The following is a 16890-nucleotide window of genomic DNA, read 5'->3' on the forward strand; positions in this document are numbered from 1 at the left end:
GTTTGGCAGGCCTGGGCTGGGTTCAAACCCCCCAGCCCAGGTGTATGTGGCTGGCGCCCTAGCCGCTGAGCTATAGGCACCGAGCCCATATGTAATCTTTTTGAGATTGGGTTTTTTTTTGGGGGGGGGGGTTGCAGGTAGGGGGAGACAGAGTTTTACTATGTCACCCTCGGTAGAGTGCCCTGGCATCATAGTTCACAGCAACTTCAAAACTCTTGGGCTCAAGTGATTCTCTTGCCTTAGCCTCCCATGTAGCTGGGACTACAGGTACCCACCCCAAAGCCTAGCTAGTTTTAGAGATGAGGTCTTGCTGGTCTTGAACCTGTAAGCTCAGGCAGTCCACCCACATCTGCCTCCTGGAGTGCTAGGATTATAGGCGTGAGCCACCATGCCTGGCGAGATTAGGTTTCTTACTCAGCATGATTGATACCTTTGAAATTCTTCCAAGGCGTTGCATGTGTCAGTAGTTTGTTTCTTTTTATTGTTGAGCAGTATGTATGCCGATATAGGGATGTACCACAATTTATCTATTCATGTGTTGAGTGACATTGGGTTGTTTGACATTTTTGATGATTATGAAAAGAGCTGCTATAAACATTACTATGGATTCTAGATTTTATGTGGATGTATATTTTTATTTCTCTAGGTCAGTTTTCTCAATTTTGGCACTGTTAACATTTTATATAGGATAATTTTTTGTCCTGTGCATTTAAAGATGTTTGGCATCTCTAGCTTCTACCTACGAGATACCAGTAACACTCCTGGCCCCAGTTGTAACAGGTGTCTCTGGGTGTGGCCAAATGTTCTGAGAGAGAGTGGGGGTGGCAAAGTAACCTCTGACCGAGAATTTCTGCTCTGAGGAAAATACCCAGGAATGAGATTGCTGGGTCATATGGTAAGTGTGTTGAACTTTATAAGAAATAACACAAAATGTTTTTCAGGGTAGCTATATCATTTTGTGTTCTAGCTAGCAATATATGAGGATGTTCTGCATCCTAGTTACCTTTTGGTATTGTCAATATTTTCTTTCATATGAGGATGTTCTGCATCCTACTTACCTTTTGGTATTGTCAATATTTTCTTCTGTTAAGCATTCTTTTTTTTTTTTTTTTTGTGAGACAGAGTCTCACTATGTTGCCCTCAGTAGAGTGTCGTGGTGACAGAGCTCACAGCAACTTCAGACTCTTGGGTTTAAGCGATTCTCTTGCCTCAGCCTCCCAAGTAGCTGGGACTACCAGCAGCCGCCACAGTGGCCGGCTATTTTTTTTTTTTTTGAGACAGAGTCCCAAGCTGTCACCCTGGGTAGAGTGCCATGGTGTCACAGCTCACAGCAACCTCAGACTCCTGGGCTTAAGCGATTCTCTTACCTTAGCCTCCCAAGTAGCTGGAACTACAGGGGTGCCACAACACCCGGCTATTTTGTTGTTGTTGTTGCAGTTGTCATTGTTGTTTTAGCAGGCCTGGGTTGGGTTTGCCAGCCCTAGTGTATGTGGCCGGCGCCCTACCAACTGAGCTACAGGCGCCGCCCCCAGCTATTTTTTTGTTGTAATTGTTGTTTGGCAGGCCTGGGCTATGTTTGAACGCACCAGCCCTGGTGTATGTGGCTGGGGCCCTAGCTGCTGGGCTACAGATGCTGAGCCTGTTAAGCATTCTAATAAAAGTTTCATGCTATCTCATTATGGTAAGGTACTCTATATTTTTCTTAACAACCTTGATTAACAAAAAAAATTAAATGTATTAAAAAAAATTTTTTTTTTTTTTTTTTTTTGTTGAGATAGAGTCTCATTTTGTTACCCTTAGTAAGGTGCCTTGGCATCATAGCTCACAGCAATCTCAAACTCTTGGTCTCAAAATGATCCTCTTGCTGGGAGGCGCCTGTGGCTCAAGGAGTAGGGCGCCGGTCCCCTATGCCAGAGGTGGCAGGTTCAAACCCAGCCCTGGCCAAAAACCACACACACATACAAAATGATCCTCTTGCCTCAGCCTCCCAAGTAGCTGGGACTACAGGTACCTGCCAGAACACCTGGCTATTTTTAGAGACAAGGCCTTGCTCTTGCTCAGGCTGGTCTTGAACTCCTGAGCTCAAGCAGTCCACCTGCCTTGGCCTCCCAGAGTGCTAGGATTATAGGTGTGAGCCACTGCATTCTATCTAAATGTATTCAAAAACTGAAAGAAAAGTCAAAAGTACATGGCCAGGCGTGGTGGCTCACACTGTAATGCTAGCACTCTGGGAGGCTGAGGCGGTAGGATCCCTTGTGCTCAGGAATTCAAGACCATACAAGAGTAAGACCCTACTACTAAAAGTGGAAAAAAATTAACTGGGTGTTGTGTCAGGTGCCTATAGTCCCAGCTACTCCAGAGGCTGAGGTGGGAGGACCACTTGAATGGAGGAGTTGGGACGTTACTGATGCCAGGGCATTCTAGCGTGGTCAGTAGTATGAGACTGTGTCTCAGAAAAGAAAAAAAAAAAATTAAGTATAGTGAATACCTGTAAACACTTCGGACATTCAGTAAATGACATCATGCTGTATTCACTTTCTTTCTGTAGGTAGAGAGATGCACTTTCAATTTTGCTCAACCATTAGAAAGTAAGTCGTAGCTATCATATTTCACTAGTAAACATTTTTGCAATGCTTCTCCCAGGATAAAGGATATTTTCCTATATGACCATAGTAGTATGCATTATTACTTAAAACCAACCATAAGTTTATAATATCAGTTAATATTCATATTCACATTTTCCCAGTTACCTTTAAAAATCTTTTATAGTTTTGTCTCCAGATCTAGGAACCAATCAAGGTTCACATAGTATATTTAGTTATTTCACTTTAGTCTCTCTTACTTTATAATAGTTCTTACCTGTTTTGTTTTTTGTAATATTAACCCTTTTTTTTGAGACAGAATCTCACTCTTTTTGTCCAGGGAGAGTGCTGTGGCATCATTGTAGCTCACAGCAATCTCAGACTCTTGGGCTGAAGTGATCTGCTGTCTCCCAAGTAGCTGGGACTACAGGCACCGGCCACCATGCCTGGATAGTTTTTGTTGTTTTTTTTTAAGTGGAGATATTGTCTTGATCTTGCCCTAGCTGGCCTCGAACTCATGAGTTCAAGCAATCCACTCACCTTGGCCTCCCGGAGTGCTAGGATTACAGGCGTGAGCCACCTGGCCTGTTAAAAGAGTTTGCAGTCAGTCCCAGCTTTACTCCCTACTACCAGAACTACTGTGCTAGTGCCTCTTGAGTTGAGGATGTACAATGTAAAACATCTTGGCTCTTTGGTTTGCCCTTTACCACAATAGGAGTTAATGTTCTTTGGTTTGCTGTCAGTTAGCATTGGTCCAGTTGCATTTATTTATCCGTCCATCCATCCATGAACACATGTGTGAAACCATCTACTTTATTTATTATTATAATTTTTGGAGACAGGGTTTCATTTTTTCACCCTCGGTGGAGTGCCATGGTGTCACAGCTCATGGCAACCTCTAACTCTTGGGCTGAAGCAATTCTCTTGCCTCAGCCTCCCAAGTAGCTGGGACTACAGGCACCCGCCACAACACCTAGCTATTTTTTGGTTGTAGTTGTCATTGTTGTTTGGCAGTCGCAGGCTGCATTCAAACCTGCCGGCTCCCGTGTATGTAGCTGGTGCCCTAGCAGCTGATCTACAGGTGCTGAGCCTTTTTTTTTTTTTTTTTGAGACAGTCTTACTCTTGCCATGGGTAGAGTACCGTGGCATCATAGCTCACAGCAACCTCAAACGCTAGGTTTCAGGTAGTCCTCTTGCCTCAGCCTTCCAAGTAGCTGGGACTATAGCCTCTGCCACAATGCCTGGCTAGTTTTTCTATTTTTAGTAGAGATGGGGTCTTGCTCTTGCTCAGGCTGGTCACAAACTCCTGAGCTCAGGTGATCTAACCCCCTTGGCCTCCCAGACAGAGTGTTAGGATTACACATGTGAGCCACCCTGCCCAGCCACCATTTGCTTTTTAGCGTCCTGAAATCTTGTTGCTTGTTTCTATTTTTTCTAATCTTTACTATTATTACTTCTTTAATTTTTAAAATCCTTTCACTGAAATTTAGAGGGAATTTGAAAGAGAATTCAGATGCTTGTGTTTAATCTGCCATCTTTTAGTGGAAGTCGGTAATCTCACATATTTTAGTTTTTTTTTTTTTTTTGTAGAGACAGAGTCTCACTTTATGGCCCTCGGTAGAGTGCCATGGCCTCACACAGCTCACAGCAATCTCCAACTCCTGGGCTTAAGCGATTCTCTTGCCTCAGCCTCCCGAGTAGCTGGGACTACAGGCGCCCGCCACAACGCCCGGCTATTTTTTGGTTGCAGTTTGGCCGGTGCCGGGTTCGAACCGCCACCCTCGGTACATGGGGCTGGTGCCCTACCGACTGAGCCACAGGCACTGCCCTGTTGTTTTGTTTTTATCTACTTTTTGGATTCCTTTGAACTGGTAATTCTTTTCTCTTAATTTTTTTCATACTTGTTTAGAATTTGTATGCTTTTTACTCATTTATTTTTTACTGCTTACTTTTGAAATTTTAACTTGCACGTTAACTTGACTGGTGTTAATCAGTATCTTTGCCTTGTCCAAAGCAGTACAAAAATCTTGGCATAATTAACTCTAGTCACCCCCCCCGCCATCTGACTTTAATGCTGTTTTCTAGTATTTTAGCTTTTTGTATTTTTCTGATTTCCAAATTAGACGTTATTTTTTTTTTAAGTTAGTGTTTACCATTTTCTTAGTTACCATTGCATCTTGAGTCGCAGAGCTTCCTTTAAGGTTCATTCTTCTTTATTTCTTTAGAGACAGGTCTTGCTATGTTGTGCTAGGTGGTCTCAAACTCCTGGCCTTAAGTCAGTGGTTCTGAACCTTCCTAATGCTGTGACCCTTTAATATAGTTCCTGTGGGTTGAGAGCGGCTGCCTTAAGTGATCTGCCTAAGTTACCAATGTGTTGGGATTATGGGTGTGAGCCACCATGTGGCTCACCATGCCTGGCCCTCTATATTCTTGAAGTATATTTTTTAGAAATTCTTCTAGTGAAGAAAAATAAAAATTTACCCCTAATAGTTGTTTTTGTTTTTAGCAGCTTTATTAAAAAATAGTTCATATATACCATACAGCATAAAATTGAGATATAATTCACACGCTATATAATACATAACTTATCCAGATATAAGCTGTAAAGTAGGTCAGTGGCTTTTAGTATGTTCAGAGTTGTGCATTAGTCACCACGATCAATTTTAAAACATTACCTTCCTCCAGAAAACCAGTGTCCCTTAGCTGTCATCTCCATTCCTCCATCCTCTCAGTCCTAGGCCACCAATAATCTACTTACTATGTCTATAGATTTGCCTGTTCTGGACATTTAATATAAATGAAATCATAACCATATCGTCCTTTGTAACTATCATCTTTCACTTAAGATAATATTTTCAAAGTTTACCCATGATGTGGCATATATAAGTGCTTTTTTCTTCCCTTTTGTTTTTTTGAGACAGAGTCTTACTTTGTTGCCCTCCATAGAGTGCTCTGGTGTCATAGCTCACAGCAACCTCCAACTCCTGAGCTCAAGCAATTCTCTTGTCTCAGCCTCCCAGTTAGGTGGGACTACAGGTGCCCACCACAGTGCCTGGCTATTTTTAGAAATGAGATCTCACTCTTGCTCAGGCTGGTCTCGAACCTGTAAGCTCAGGCAATCCACCTGCCTTGGCCTCCCAGAGTATTAGAATTACAAGTGTGAGCCATTGCACTTGGCCTGTTTTTCTATTTCTGTTTTTTAAAAAAGGCTATTGGGATTACAATAGGGATTGCACTGAATTTTTAGGTTGTCTTGAATAATGTTTAAAAAATACTATTTTGTAACCCACGAGTCAGAGATTTCTTTCCATATATTTATATCTTTTTAAATTTCTTTCATTAGTGTTTTATTGTTGTTTTTTTAAGCCAGACTCCTGGGCTCAAGTGATTTTCCTATACCTCAGTTTTTGTATTTTTAGTAGAGACAGGGTCTGGCTCTTGCTCAGGCTCGTTTCAAACTCCTGAGCTCAAGTAATCCACCCACTTTGGCCTCTCAAAGTGCTGTGATTATAGGCATGAGTTGCCTTGCCTGGCCTTATCAGTGTTTTATAGTGTTTAGTGTATAAATCTTTTATCACCTTGAGATTTTATTCTTAAGTATTTTATTCTTTTTCATGCTATCTTAAAGAAGATTGTTTTCTTAATTTCTTTTTCAAATAGTTTATTGTTAGTGTATGGAAATGCTACTGGGTTTGTACCCTGAAACTTTACTAAATTCATTAACTAGTTCTGACAGATTTTTAGTGGAGTCTATAGTCCTCTGCTAACAGAAATAATTTCACTACTACTTTTTCCCTTTGAATGCCTTTTAAGTTATTTTTCTTGACAAATTGCTCTGGCTAGGATTTCTCAGACTGAGTTGAGTAGAAGTGGCAAGAGTGGGCATTCTCGTCTTGTTTCTTTTCTTAGAGAAAAAGCTTTCAGTTTCTTTTTTTTTGAGACAGAATCTTATTTGTCACACTTGGTAGAGTGCTGTGGTGTCATAGCTCACAGCAACCTCAAACTCCTGGGCTTAAGCGATTCTCTTGCCTCAGCTTCTCAAGTAGCTGGGACTACAGATGCCCGCCACAAGACCCTGCTGTTTTTAGAGATGAGGTCTCATTTTTGCTCAGGCTGATCTTAAACCTGTGAGCTCAGGCATGCCACCTGTCTCCACCTCCCAAGTGCTGAGATTTACAGGCGTGAGCCACCATGCCCAGCCCAGGCTTTCAGCTTCTAAATGTTATGATGTTAGCTGTGGGCTTTTCATACATGGCCTTTATTTTATTGAGGTAATTTCCTTCTATTCCTAGTTTGTTGAGAATTTTTATTCCACAGGCTGTCTTTTGTCACTTTTTCTATGTCTAGTGAGATTATCATGGGATTGCTATCTGTCATTCTGTTAATGCATTATATCATGCTGAATGATTTTCATATATTGAGCCATCTTTGCATCCCAGGATGTATGCCACTTAGTTGTTCCGCTCTGTTGCCCAGGCTGGTAGAGTGCTGTGTCATGAGCATAGCTCACACTGACCTCAAACTCCTCAGCTCAAAGGATCCTCCAGCCTCAGCCTTCTAAGTAGCTGGGACTACAGGCTATATGGTACCTGGCTAATTTTTCTATTTTTTGTAGAGACAAGAGTATCTTTCTTCCTCCTGGTGGTGTCCAACTCCTGAGCTCAAGTGATCTTCCCACTTTGGCCTCCCAGAGTGCTAGGATTACAGGTGTAAACCACTGTGCCCCAACTGAAAACTGGATGTTTTGAATATTACAATGTGACAACTCTTTTTTTTTTGGTAGAGACAGAGTCTCAGTTTGTCGCCCTTGGTGGAGTGCCATGGCGTCACAGCTCACAGCAACCTCCTACTTTTAGGCTTAGGCGATTCTCTTGCCTCAGCCTCTCTAGCAGCTGGGACTACAGGCGCCTACCACAACTGGCTATTTTTTTGTTGTAGTTGTCATTGTTGTTTGGCAGGCCCCGGCAGGGTTCGAACCTGCCAGCCTGGGTATATGTGTCTGACGCCCTAGCCACTGAGCTACAGGTGCCGAGCCAAAGCTTTCCTTTCTTTGTTGTCATGACATAAGCCATTTCTACACAGTATTGTTATGTGTCATCAAGACTGTGAATTTCATAAGGCCCAAGGGATTGATTCATTGCCAATTCCAGGAATTCCTTAAAAGTATTGATGCTGACTGTGGCGACATCATTTAGAAAACTCACACTTCTTTGTCTTTCAGAAGTAAGATAGTTAAGTCAAGGCCAAATGTTGAAAAGATTTTATGATTTGTGACATGTTATCAAATTGTTTATGGTATCAAAAATCAAATTTGTGCCAGAACTTGATGAAAACTGGCTTACAGATTTAGCATTTTTAGTGGATTTAACCACTCATTTAAATGAATTAAACATGCCCTTTAAAGGTGAAAACCAACTTGTCAATACAGTGTTTCAAACCGTAGCAGCATTCCAGATGAAACTGAAATTATGGCAAATTCAAATTAAGGCAAACAGTTTTATGCATTTCATCACTTTGGTTAAACATAGTCCTGTGAACAGCGAAAAAATATATAGCCTTGCTTTTCTATTTGATACAAGAATTTGAAAACAGGTATCAAGATTTCCAGGAAAATAATATTTTTGTGCATTTATTACCCCATTTTCAGTCAACATAAATATGTTACCTGCCAATTTTCAAATGGAATGCATAGAGTTGCAGTCTGACATTCAACTTGAAGAAAACTTGGATTATGTCTCTTTACTGCACATTTATAGGTACTATGCTCTCTTCATAATTTTTTTACATCATTGCTTTTTGGTTATTAGTTTCTATTTGGTATTAGTTTCTCATATACATTGTCAAATACCCCATTAGTATTATATTGCCCATTTTTTTTTTCACTTTTTTTTTTTTTTTTGAGACAGAGTCTCACAATGTTGCCCTCGGTAGAGTGCTGTGGCGTCACAGCTCACAGCAACCTCAAACTCTTGGGCTTAAGCAGTTCTCTTGCCTCAGTCTCCCAAGTAGCTGGGACGACAGGCACCTGTCACAACGCCCAGCTATTTTTTGGGTTCAGTTGTCGTTGTTTAGCTGGCCTGGGCTGGGCTCAAACCCGCCAGCTCCGGTGTATGTGGCTGGTGCCCTACTCACTGAGCTATGGGTGCTGAGCCCTTTTACTTTTATAATAAAATAATTAAAAATCCCTCAAAGATATTTTATTACTTAGATATGTATATTTTCTATGTTAGCGATTGCAAACTTGGGCTCTGCTTGATGATTTTAAGAGTCTCTGAATGGGCTGCTGCACAATTAGGATTATTTTGTGAAGACCTTTTTCTTATCTGAAAATTATGGTTTATTTTGGTCATCAGCTTTCGTTAGTGTTAATGTGTGGCCCAAGGCAACCCTTCTTTTAGTGTGGCCCAGAGAAGGCAAAAGGTTCAACACCCCTGTAATAAACTACGGATTTTAAAATAGATATTTTATAAGTGAACTAATAGATTGTAGGTTATAAAATACCTGAAGTGGTACAATTTAAACAAAGAACGTGAAGGAAACAAACATACCATGTCAGAAGAATGAGCTGAAGTCACTATAGTTGAGGACAAATTTTACCTTTGAGCATTTTTATGTACAAGGTCAAGGAATAAAATAGATTAGATTTTATAGAGTTCATCATAGTAGGAATTACTATTTTATTTCATTTTGGCAGACTTAAGAAGACATCAGAATTGTTTTATATTAATTTTTTTTAAATGAAGGCCTAAATTTGTATAAAAACTCAAGACAGTGTTTACAGTTTCAAGATATTTTGTTTGCTATGTTGTATTTGTACACTTCTTATATGATATCTGCAAATAGTAAATGCTAAGTAAATTTAGTTTGCCTTTATTCTTTACCTTTCCCACCCAAAATACTTATGATATTTTACTAGGTCCCTAAACACTTAAGAAAAGGTTTTTATTTTAAGAATATGCTTAGTTTAATTCAAATATTACCATAAATAACAAAAACATTTACTCAGCCTTTTTTACATGTCTAATCATTCAATCTTTACAGCAACTCTGTGAAGTAGAGGTGGTGTTACTTCTATTTTTCTAAGAAGACTGGGACCTAGAGAAGTTAAATAAATCATGGCATATAGTAACTGTTTTAGTTAGGAATTTAGCCCAGGTGTTTTTGGTTTTGTTATAATGAGTTGTTTTGTTCCATGTGGAGATTAACTCTTCTATGATTAGGGCCTGAAGATATGTTTGGGTTGTTCGTTTAATATAATTTAATAGCTATTTCTTTGTTAATTTCATTGAACAGATTTTTAAGTGTTTTGATATATCTTAGACCCTGTTTTGGGCTCCTAGGTTTCATCAGGGAACAAAATAAAAATCCCTGCTCACATGGAGTTTATATTTTAGCTTAGAAAGATAAAAGCAATAAACATAATTGATTATTGAGTAAATTACTTGGTATGTTAGAAGATGATATATTCTGTAGAAGAAAAAAAGTGACCAGGGTTGGTAGAACAGGTTGTAATATATTGTCAAGAGAAGAAATAGAACAAAGGTTCTAAGGCCAGAACATGCTAGCTATTTTTTGTTTGTTTGTTTGTTTAGTTTGTTTTTATTTTGTTTTTAGATAGTCTCGCTCTGTTGCCCCAGCTAGAGTGCAGTGGTATCATCATAGCTTACTGCATCCTCAAACTCCTGGACTCAAGCTATCCTGTCTCAGCCCTCTCCAGTGGCTAGGACTATAAGCTTGTGCCACCATGCCTGGCTGAGTCCTTCTACCTTCACAAGGCGTGTACCACCCCATGCTACCATATTTGAGGAATAGAGGATAGGTGCCTGAGGAGAGGAGGATGATAGAGGACATAAGGTCAGAAAGTTGGAAGCAAGGGAAGCACATATCATATTGAGTCTTGTAGGTCATAATAAGGCTTTTATTTTTGTAAAAATTTTTTTAATTAAATCATAAACACATAGATCATGTATACATTTATGGGGGTACAAAATGCTGATTTCATATACAATTAGGAATGCTTACATAGCACTGGCTAATATATACCTCATCTCATGGCTTTTACTTTATTAAAATGAGAAGCTTTTGGCTGGGCTGGTGGTCATGCCTGTAATCCTAGCACTCTAGGAGGCTGAGGCAGGATTGCTTGAGATCGGCAGTTTGAGACCATCCTGAGCAAGAGAGAGATCTGGTCTCTACCATAAATAGAAAAAATTAGCTGAGTGTAGTGGCATATGCCTGTAGTCCCAGGTCTTCAGGAGGCTCAGGCAGGAGGATCAGTTGAGCTTAGGAATTTGAGGTTGCATTGAGTTACACTGAAGCCACTGCCAGAGTGACAGCAAGATTCGATCTTTAAAAAGGAAAAGCTTTTGTCGGGTTTTGAAAATTGGCAAGAGTCATCCTGGCTGTATTGAGAATAGATACTGAAGCTAAACAAGGTTAGAACCAGGAAGACCTTTATCACACCATTGCACTTCATCCCTCCATTTCTCCATCCTGGATGACAGAGCAAGACCCCATCTCTTAAAAAAAAAAATCATATAAATAAAGGGAACAGGGAGATCTGTTAGTTTTTTGGAGTAATCTAGGAGAGGGGCATATTGTCTAGGAAGGAGATGGTTATTAGAGGCAGCACTGAACAGGCTTATAATGGGGCAGTGAGAAATGCTGATCCAGAGAGATGAGAATGCTTGCGGAGTATGAAGTCAAACAATTAAGTTCACAACCTCATCCCAGAAGAAGTACTATATATCTCATTGCTGAATATTGCTATGGTCACCTTTGAAGTATTCTTCTTGGGAAGGTATGCACTGATGCCAGTACCTAGTCCACCCTTCAAAGTGATTTTGGAACTCTCTATGGAATGACCATTAGAGCTGTCATTTTATGGCAGTGGTTCTCAACCTTCCTAATGCTGTGGCCCTTTAATACAGTTCCTGTGGCTCATGACCCACAGGTTGAGAACCGCTGCTTTATGGGGTCTTACAATTAAGTCCATGAACTCATCCTAGAAAAAGTGCTTTGAAGGGTAGACTAGGTGCTGATATTGGTGCCTCGCTTCCCAAGGGGAGTAGTTCTAAGGTGACCCTAGTGATATTCCACAATGCGGTACTTTTTCTAGGAAGATTTGTGAACTTAATTGTCCAACCTTGTAGAATTATTAAGTATGAGCTATCTTTTATTTTTATTTTATTTTATTTTTATTCATTACAGACATCCATATAAGATGTCTATTAGATATCCAAATGAAGTTGTTTAGATTTTAGGAGTGAGGCCTGGGCTAGAAATATAAAGTTGGTTGAGACATGTTGTTTATATAGATGCTATTAAAGCCATAGGACCAGATAATATCCTCAAAGAAATGAGTATCAATAAAAAAGAATATGGAACCAAGAACTGAGTCCTAGGATATGCCAACATTAAGAGAGTGGAGAGAAGAAAAGGAATCTTCAAAGGAGACGGAAGGAACAGTGAAGTAGGACATAAACCTGAGAGATATGTCTTGGGGACTGAAGGGAAGAATATAAATCATGGAGGACGGAATGATCAACTACATTAGATCTTGCTGACAGGTTAAGTAGGAAGAAGATTAGAATCGAAAATTATGTTTAGCAATGTGAAGGCCATTGGTTGTTATGGGGCCTTCAGTAGAAAATGTCTAGGTTAGCACCATTTACATATTTTTTAATGGGAATTGTTGGTGTTTACAGTGTCTCCTTTGCCATGTTCAGGTTTGCCGACCTTTTGATGGTATGTCTGACAGTGGATCACAACTTGGTTCAATGGGTAGCCTAACCATGAAATCACAACTTCAGATAACTGGTAAGTCTTAAAAAGATGCACTGCTTTACTTTTTTTTCTGCTTAAGATTAAAATCTTAAGAGAACAAAATCTTCACTGGCAAAAAAATCTGATGGTAAATTAATATTTGTTGAATGAATGAATGAATGAACAAAATGTTTAGCTACATAAAAATTTCATTTCTATTTTGGGATATTCTTATATATTTCACACTTTTTAAAAAAAACCCTTAAGTATGGGTACTTGGGCAATTGCTATTTTTTTTTTTTATTAACGGTGAGATGCAATTTATATTTCCTACAATTTGCTTATTTATTTATTTTATTTTTATTTTATTTATTTATTTATTTTTTGAGACAGAGTCTCTCTATGTCACTGTTGGTAGAGTGCCGTGGTGTCACAGCTCAGCGCAACCTCAAACTCTTGGGCTAAAGTGATTCTCTTGCCTTAGACTCCCAAGTAACTGGGACTACAGGTGCCCACCACAATACCTGGCTTTTTTTTTTTTTTTTTTTTCTTTTTAACTGTAGTTGTTATTGTTTATCAGGCCCAGCCGGGCTGAAATTCGCCAGCTCTGGTGTATGTGGTTGGTGCCATAACCACTGAGCTACAAGCACAAGCCGCAATTTACCCTTTTAGATATGAATGTCATTACTGTCGGGGCCAAGAGAAAACTCCTCTTTACCCGCGGAAGGTTCACTGAAAATCAACTAACAGAAGGCAGATTAATAGAAAAGGCATAAAAAATTATTAGCATGCATGGTGGGGTAGTTATAGAGTGATTACCTTACCATGAAATGGGGTAACACGCTTGCTTATATACCCTTTTCCTTTAGGGGATGGGGATGTGTGAGTGATTTTAGTGGGTAGTAAATGATTTATAGGGGGAATTCAGTGGGTTTTAAAGAACATACAATGATCTGGAACAGAATTTGTTGGTTTATGACTATGATTTATGACAAATCTGTCCAGGTATGTTGACAGACTTCAGTCTTATGTGAGTTCTTTTTTTTTTTTTTTTTTAAATCATAGCTGCGTACATTAATGTGATCATGGGGCACCATACACTAGTTTTATAGACCATTTGACACATTTTCATCACACTGGTTAACATAGCCTTCCTGGCATTTTCTTAGTTATTGTGCTAAGACATTTACATTCCACATTTACTAAGTTTCACATATACCCTTGTAGGATGCACCGCAGGTGTAACCCACCAATCCCCCTCCCTCTGCCCACCTCCTGTGATTTCTTTTTTTTTTTTGAGACAGAGTCTCACTTTGTTGCCCTCGGTAGAGTGCTAAGGTGTCATCTCTCACAAAAACCTCAAACTCTTGGGCTCAAGAGATTCTCTTACTTAAGCCTTCCAAGTAGCTAGGACTACAGGTGCCTGCCACAACGCCTGGCTATTTTTAGAGATGGGGTCTTGCTCTTGCTCAGGCTGGTCTCAAACCCATGAGCTCAGGCAGTCTACCCACCTCGGTCTCTCAGAGTGCTAGGATTACAGGTGTGAGCCACTGTGTCCGGCCCGATACGAGTTCATTTGATGAAAATCAGGGAAGTGACCAAAGATAATTATTTTCCTCTTTGGTGGGGTCTGGACTTTAGGCAGATGCAAGAACTTCGGAAAACAACTTCATCCTGTGCCTTAAGAGTGAGAAGATGGGGTGGGGTTCAAAGTGACCTTGAGAGGCTGCTTCTTCAGGTCCTTATGTCCAAAGCACCATATTTTGGGATATCAGTTTCTGAGTTGCAGTAATACATTCATAGAGAATTGTGCAGCCATCACCGTGATTAGTTTTAGAACATATTCGTCCCTCCAGAAATGAACTCTGTACTCATTAGCAGTCACTTTCCTTTCTCCCTTTCCCCCTTTCCCCCACAAGCTTAGGCAACCACGAGTCTACTTTCTGTCTGTAGATTTGTCTGTTCTGGATCTCTTGTATAAATGGAATCACAATGTGTGGTCCTTTCTGTCTTCTTTCACTTAGGATAATGTTTTCAAATTTCATCCATGTTTTAGAAAATATCAGCACTTCGGGCGGCGTCTGTGGCTCAGTGAGTAGGGCGCTGGCCCCATATACCGAGGGTGGCGGGTTCAAACCCAGCCCCGGCCAAACTGCAACCAAAAAATAGCCGGGCGTTGTGGTGGGCGCCTGTAGTCCCAGCTACTCGGGAGGCTGAGGCAAGAGAATCGCTTAAGCCCAGGAGTTGGAGGTCGCTGTGAGCTGGGTGAGGCCACGGCACTCTACCAAGGGCCATAGAGTGAGACTCTGTCTCTACAAAAAAAAAAAAAAAAAAAGAAAATATCAGCACTTCATTCCTCTTTATTACCAAATAATATTTCATTATATGAATATATCACATTTTATTTATTCATTCATCAGTTGATGGATGTTGCCTTCACTTTTTGGCTATTAATGAGAAATGGTATAAACATTTGTGTATGTTTTTTATGTGGAAATGTTTTCAGTTTTCTTGGATATATACCCAGGAGTGGATTTAGTAGGTCGTACGGAATTTATAGTGAACATTTTGAGGAATTCCAAATTATTTTTCAAAGTAGCTGCACCACTTCACATTCTCAGTAGCAATAAGAGAAGATTTTAATTTCTTCACATCCATCTGTCATTTTGATTATAGCTATCCTAGGGAGTGTGAAATGGTATCTTATTGTGGTTTTGACTTGGATTTTTCTTTTGGCTAATGATATTGAGTATCTTTTCATGTACTGATAAGTCATTATCTTTTTTGGAGAAATTTCTGTTCAAATCTTTGGTTGCTATTGTCAATATCTGTCTTTGTTTTTCCCTCTAATCATACATAGTGTTTATAACTTCCAGATGAATTTTCTTAATATGCCACTAAATGTGTTTCTTTTTCTTTTCTTTTCTTTTTTTTTTTTTTGTTGAGACAGAGTCTCATTTTGTTACCCTTGGTAGAGTGCCGTGGAATTATGGCTCACCGCAGTCTGAAACCTCAAACTCTTGGGCTCAAGTGATTCTCTTGCCTCAGCCTCTTGAGTAGATGGGACTACCACAACAGTTGCTGTCCTTTCACATCACCTGGTTTTTTTAGAGGCAGAATCTCGCTCTTGCTCAGGTTGATCTCAAGTGTTCCACCCACCTCAGTCTCCCAGAGTACTAGGATTACAGGTGTGAGCCACCATGCCTGGCCAGATGTGTTTCATTCTTGTTCAAAAACTGTCAGTGCTTCTCCTTCTCCTTGACTGTGGTGTAGAATTGCTTTAGCCTGAGCTAAGACCTTTCACAGTTTGGTTCTATATGATCTCTTTGTAGGTCTTTACATGTGAAGTATTTGTTATTAGCCAGGTTGAGTCTCACTGCATTTCTTCAGACATGTATTTATCTCTATCAACACAGTGAACTGCCAGGCTCTCTTTAATAGTGTTTGTTGATTATAGAACAATTATCATCCTATGTGTGTTATTTTAGTTTCTACTATACCTGGGTTGTAGTCTCTCTTTTTATTTTTTTTTTGAGACAGAGTCTCACTATGTCGCCCTCAATAGAGTGCGACACAGCTCACAGCAACCTCAAACTCTTGGGCTTAAGTGATTCTCTTGCCTCAGCCTCCCAAGTAGCTGGGACTACAGGTACTCACCACAGTGCCCGGCTGTTTTTTGTTGTAGTTGTCATTATTGTTTAGCAAGCCTGGGCCGGGTTCAAACCTACCAACCCCAGTGTATGTGGCCGGCGCCCTAACCACTGAGCTATGGGCGCTGAGCCTGTAGTCTCTTTTGGATTATAAGTATACTAGATCATAGAACATATCTTGTAATTATTATCTTCCTTAGAACCTAAAGGTGATTGAATTATATTAATGTAGTAATGTCTTAAGGTAACAGCATCCTAGAATGGTTTTGGCATTTCCTTTACTAACTCTAAGTCTCTGTCCTTAGTATCTGATTCCCAATGAAAGATACTACTATTTCTTTGCTAAAGCCAGATCTAATTGTTTCCTCCCCACTTCATCCTCAAACTAGCCTGAGTAGCTGATTTAAATTGGGCCAGGCTTCTTATGGCTTTGGGGTGGGTGGGGCAGAGAGGAGCAGTGCAGCTTCATGTTCATACTTTAACAGTTTTTTTCAAAGTCTCTACTTTTTCAGATTACGTAAGTAATATGTATTTTTTTAAAGTACCAGTGAAATAAAGTAAAATGATAAATTATTTCTCAGAGATAACCATGTTAATAGTTTTTTTCTTTACATAAACTACTATCTTATTTGCTATCATCATTATTAACTGTTTCTCTTACTATGATGATAAATGCCTAATTATATACCTCAGGAAGTCATAACATAGTCATTTAAAAATTTTAAATATTGGGTCTAAAAATCCTGAGGTACATTAAGTATAGGGCAAAAAACAATAAAAACAAAGACAACATGAATAATGGATAAAAGTTCCACAAAAAAAAAAAAAAAATTTTTTTTTTTTTTTTTTGAGACAGAGCCTAAAGCTGTCGTCCTGGGAAGAGTGGTGTGGCA

At 39.7% G+C, this 16890-nt stretch overlaps 1 protein-coding gene across 6 annotated transcripts in view; it reads left to right on the forward strand.

The window, feature by feature from the left end:
- Window positions 1–16890, forward strand: part of ITCH (itchy E3 ubiquitin protein ligase) — a 137648-nt gene that overhangs the window by 26561 nt on the left and 94197 nt on the right. For 4 of the 6 annotated variants that reach the window (XM_053574380.1, XM_053574386.1, XM_053574382.1 and 1 more), the window contains one exon: window positions 12311–12401. In XM_053574380.1, coding sequence (XP_053430355.1) covers window positions 12332–12401 — 70 coding nt within the window. In that variant the 5' untranslated portion in view covers window positions 12311–12331. Of the gene's footprint in view, window positions 1–8229; window positions 8339–12310; window positions 12402–16890 lie in introns of all 6 variants that reach the window. The other 2 variants (XM_053574385.1, XM_053574384.1) reach the window with 1 other exon arrangement.

The sequence above is a fragment of the Nycticebus coucang genome, chromosome 21 (assembly GCF_027406575.1).
Source record: "Nycticebus coucang isolate mNycCou1 chromosome 21, mNycCou1.pri, whole genome shotgun sequence".
Taxonomy (NCBI): domain Eukaryota; kingdom Metazoa; phylum Chordata; class Mammalia; order Primates; family Lorisidae; genus Nycticebus; species Nycticebus coucang.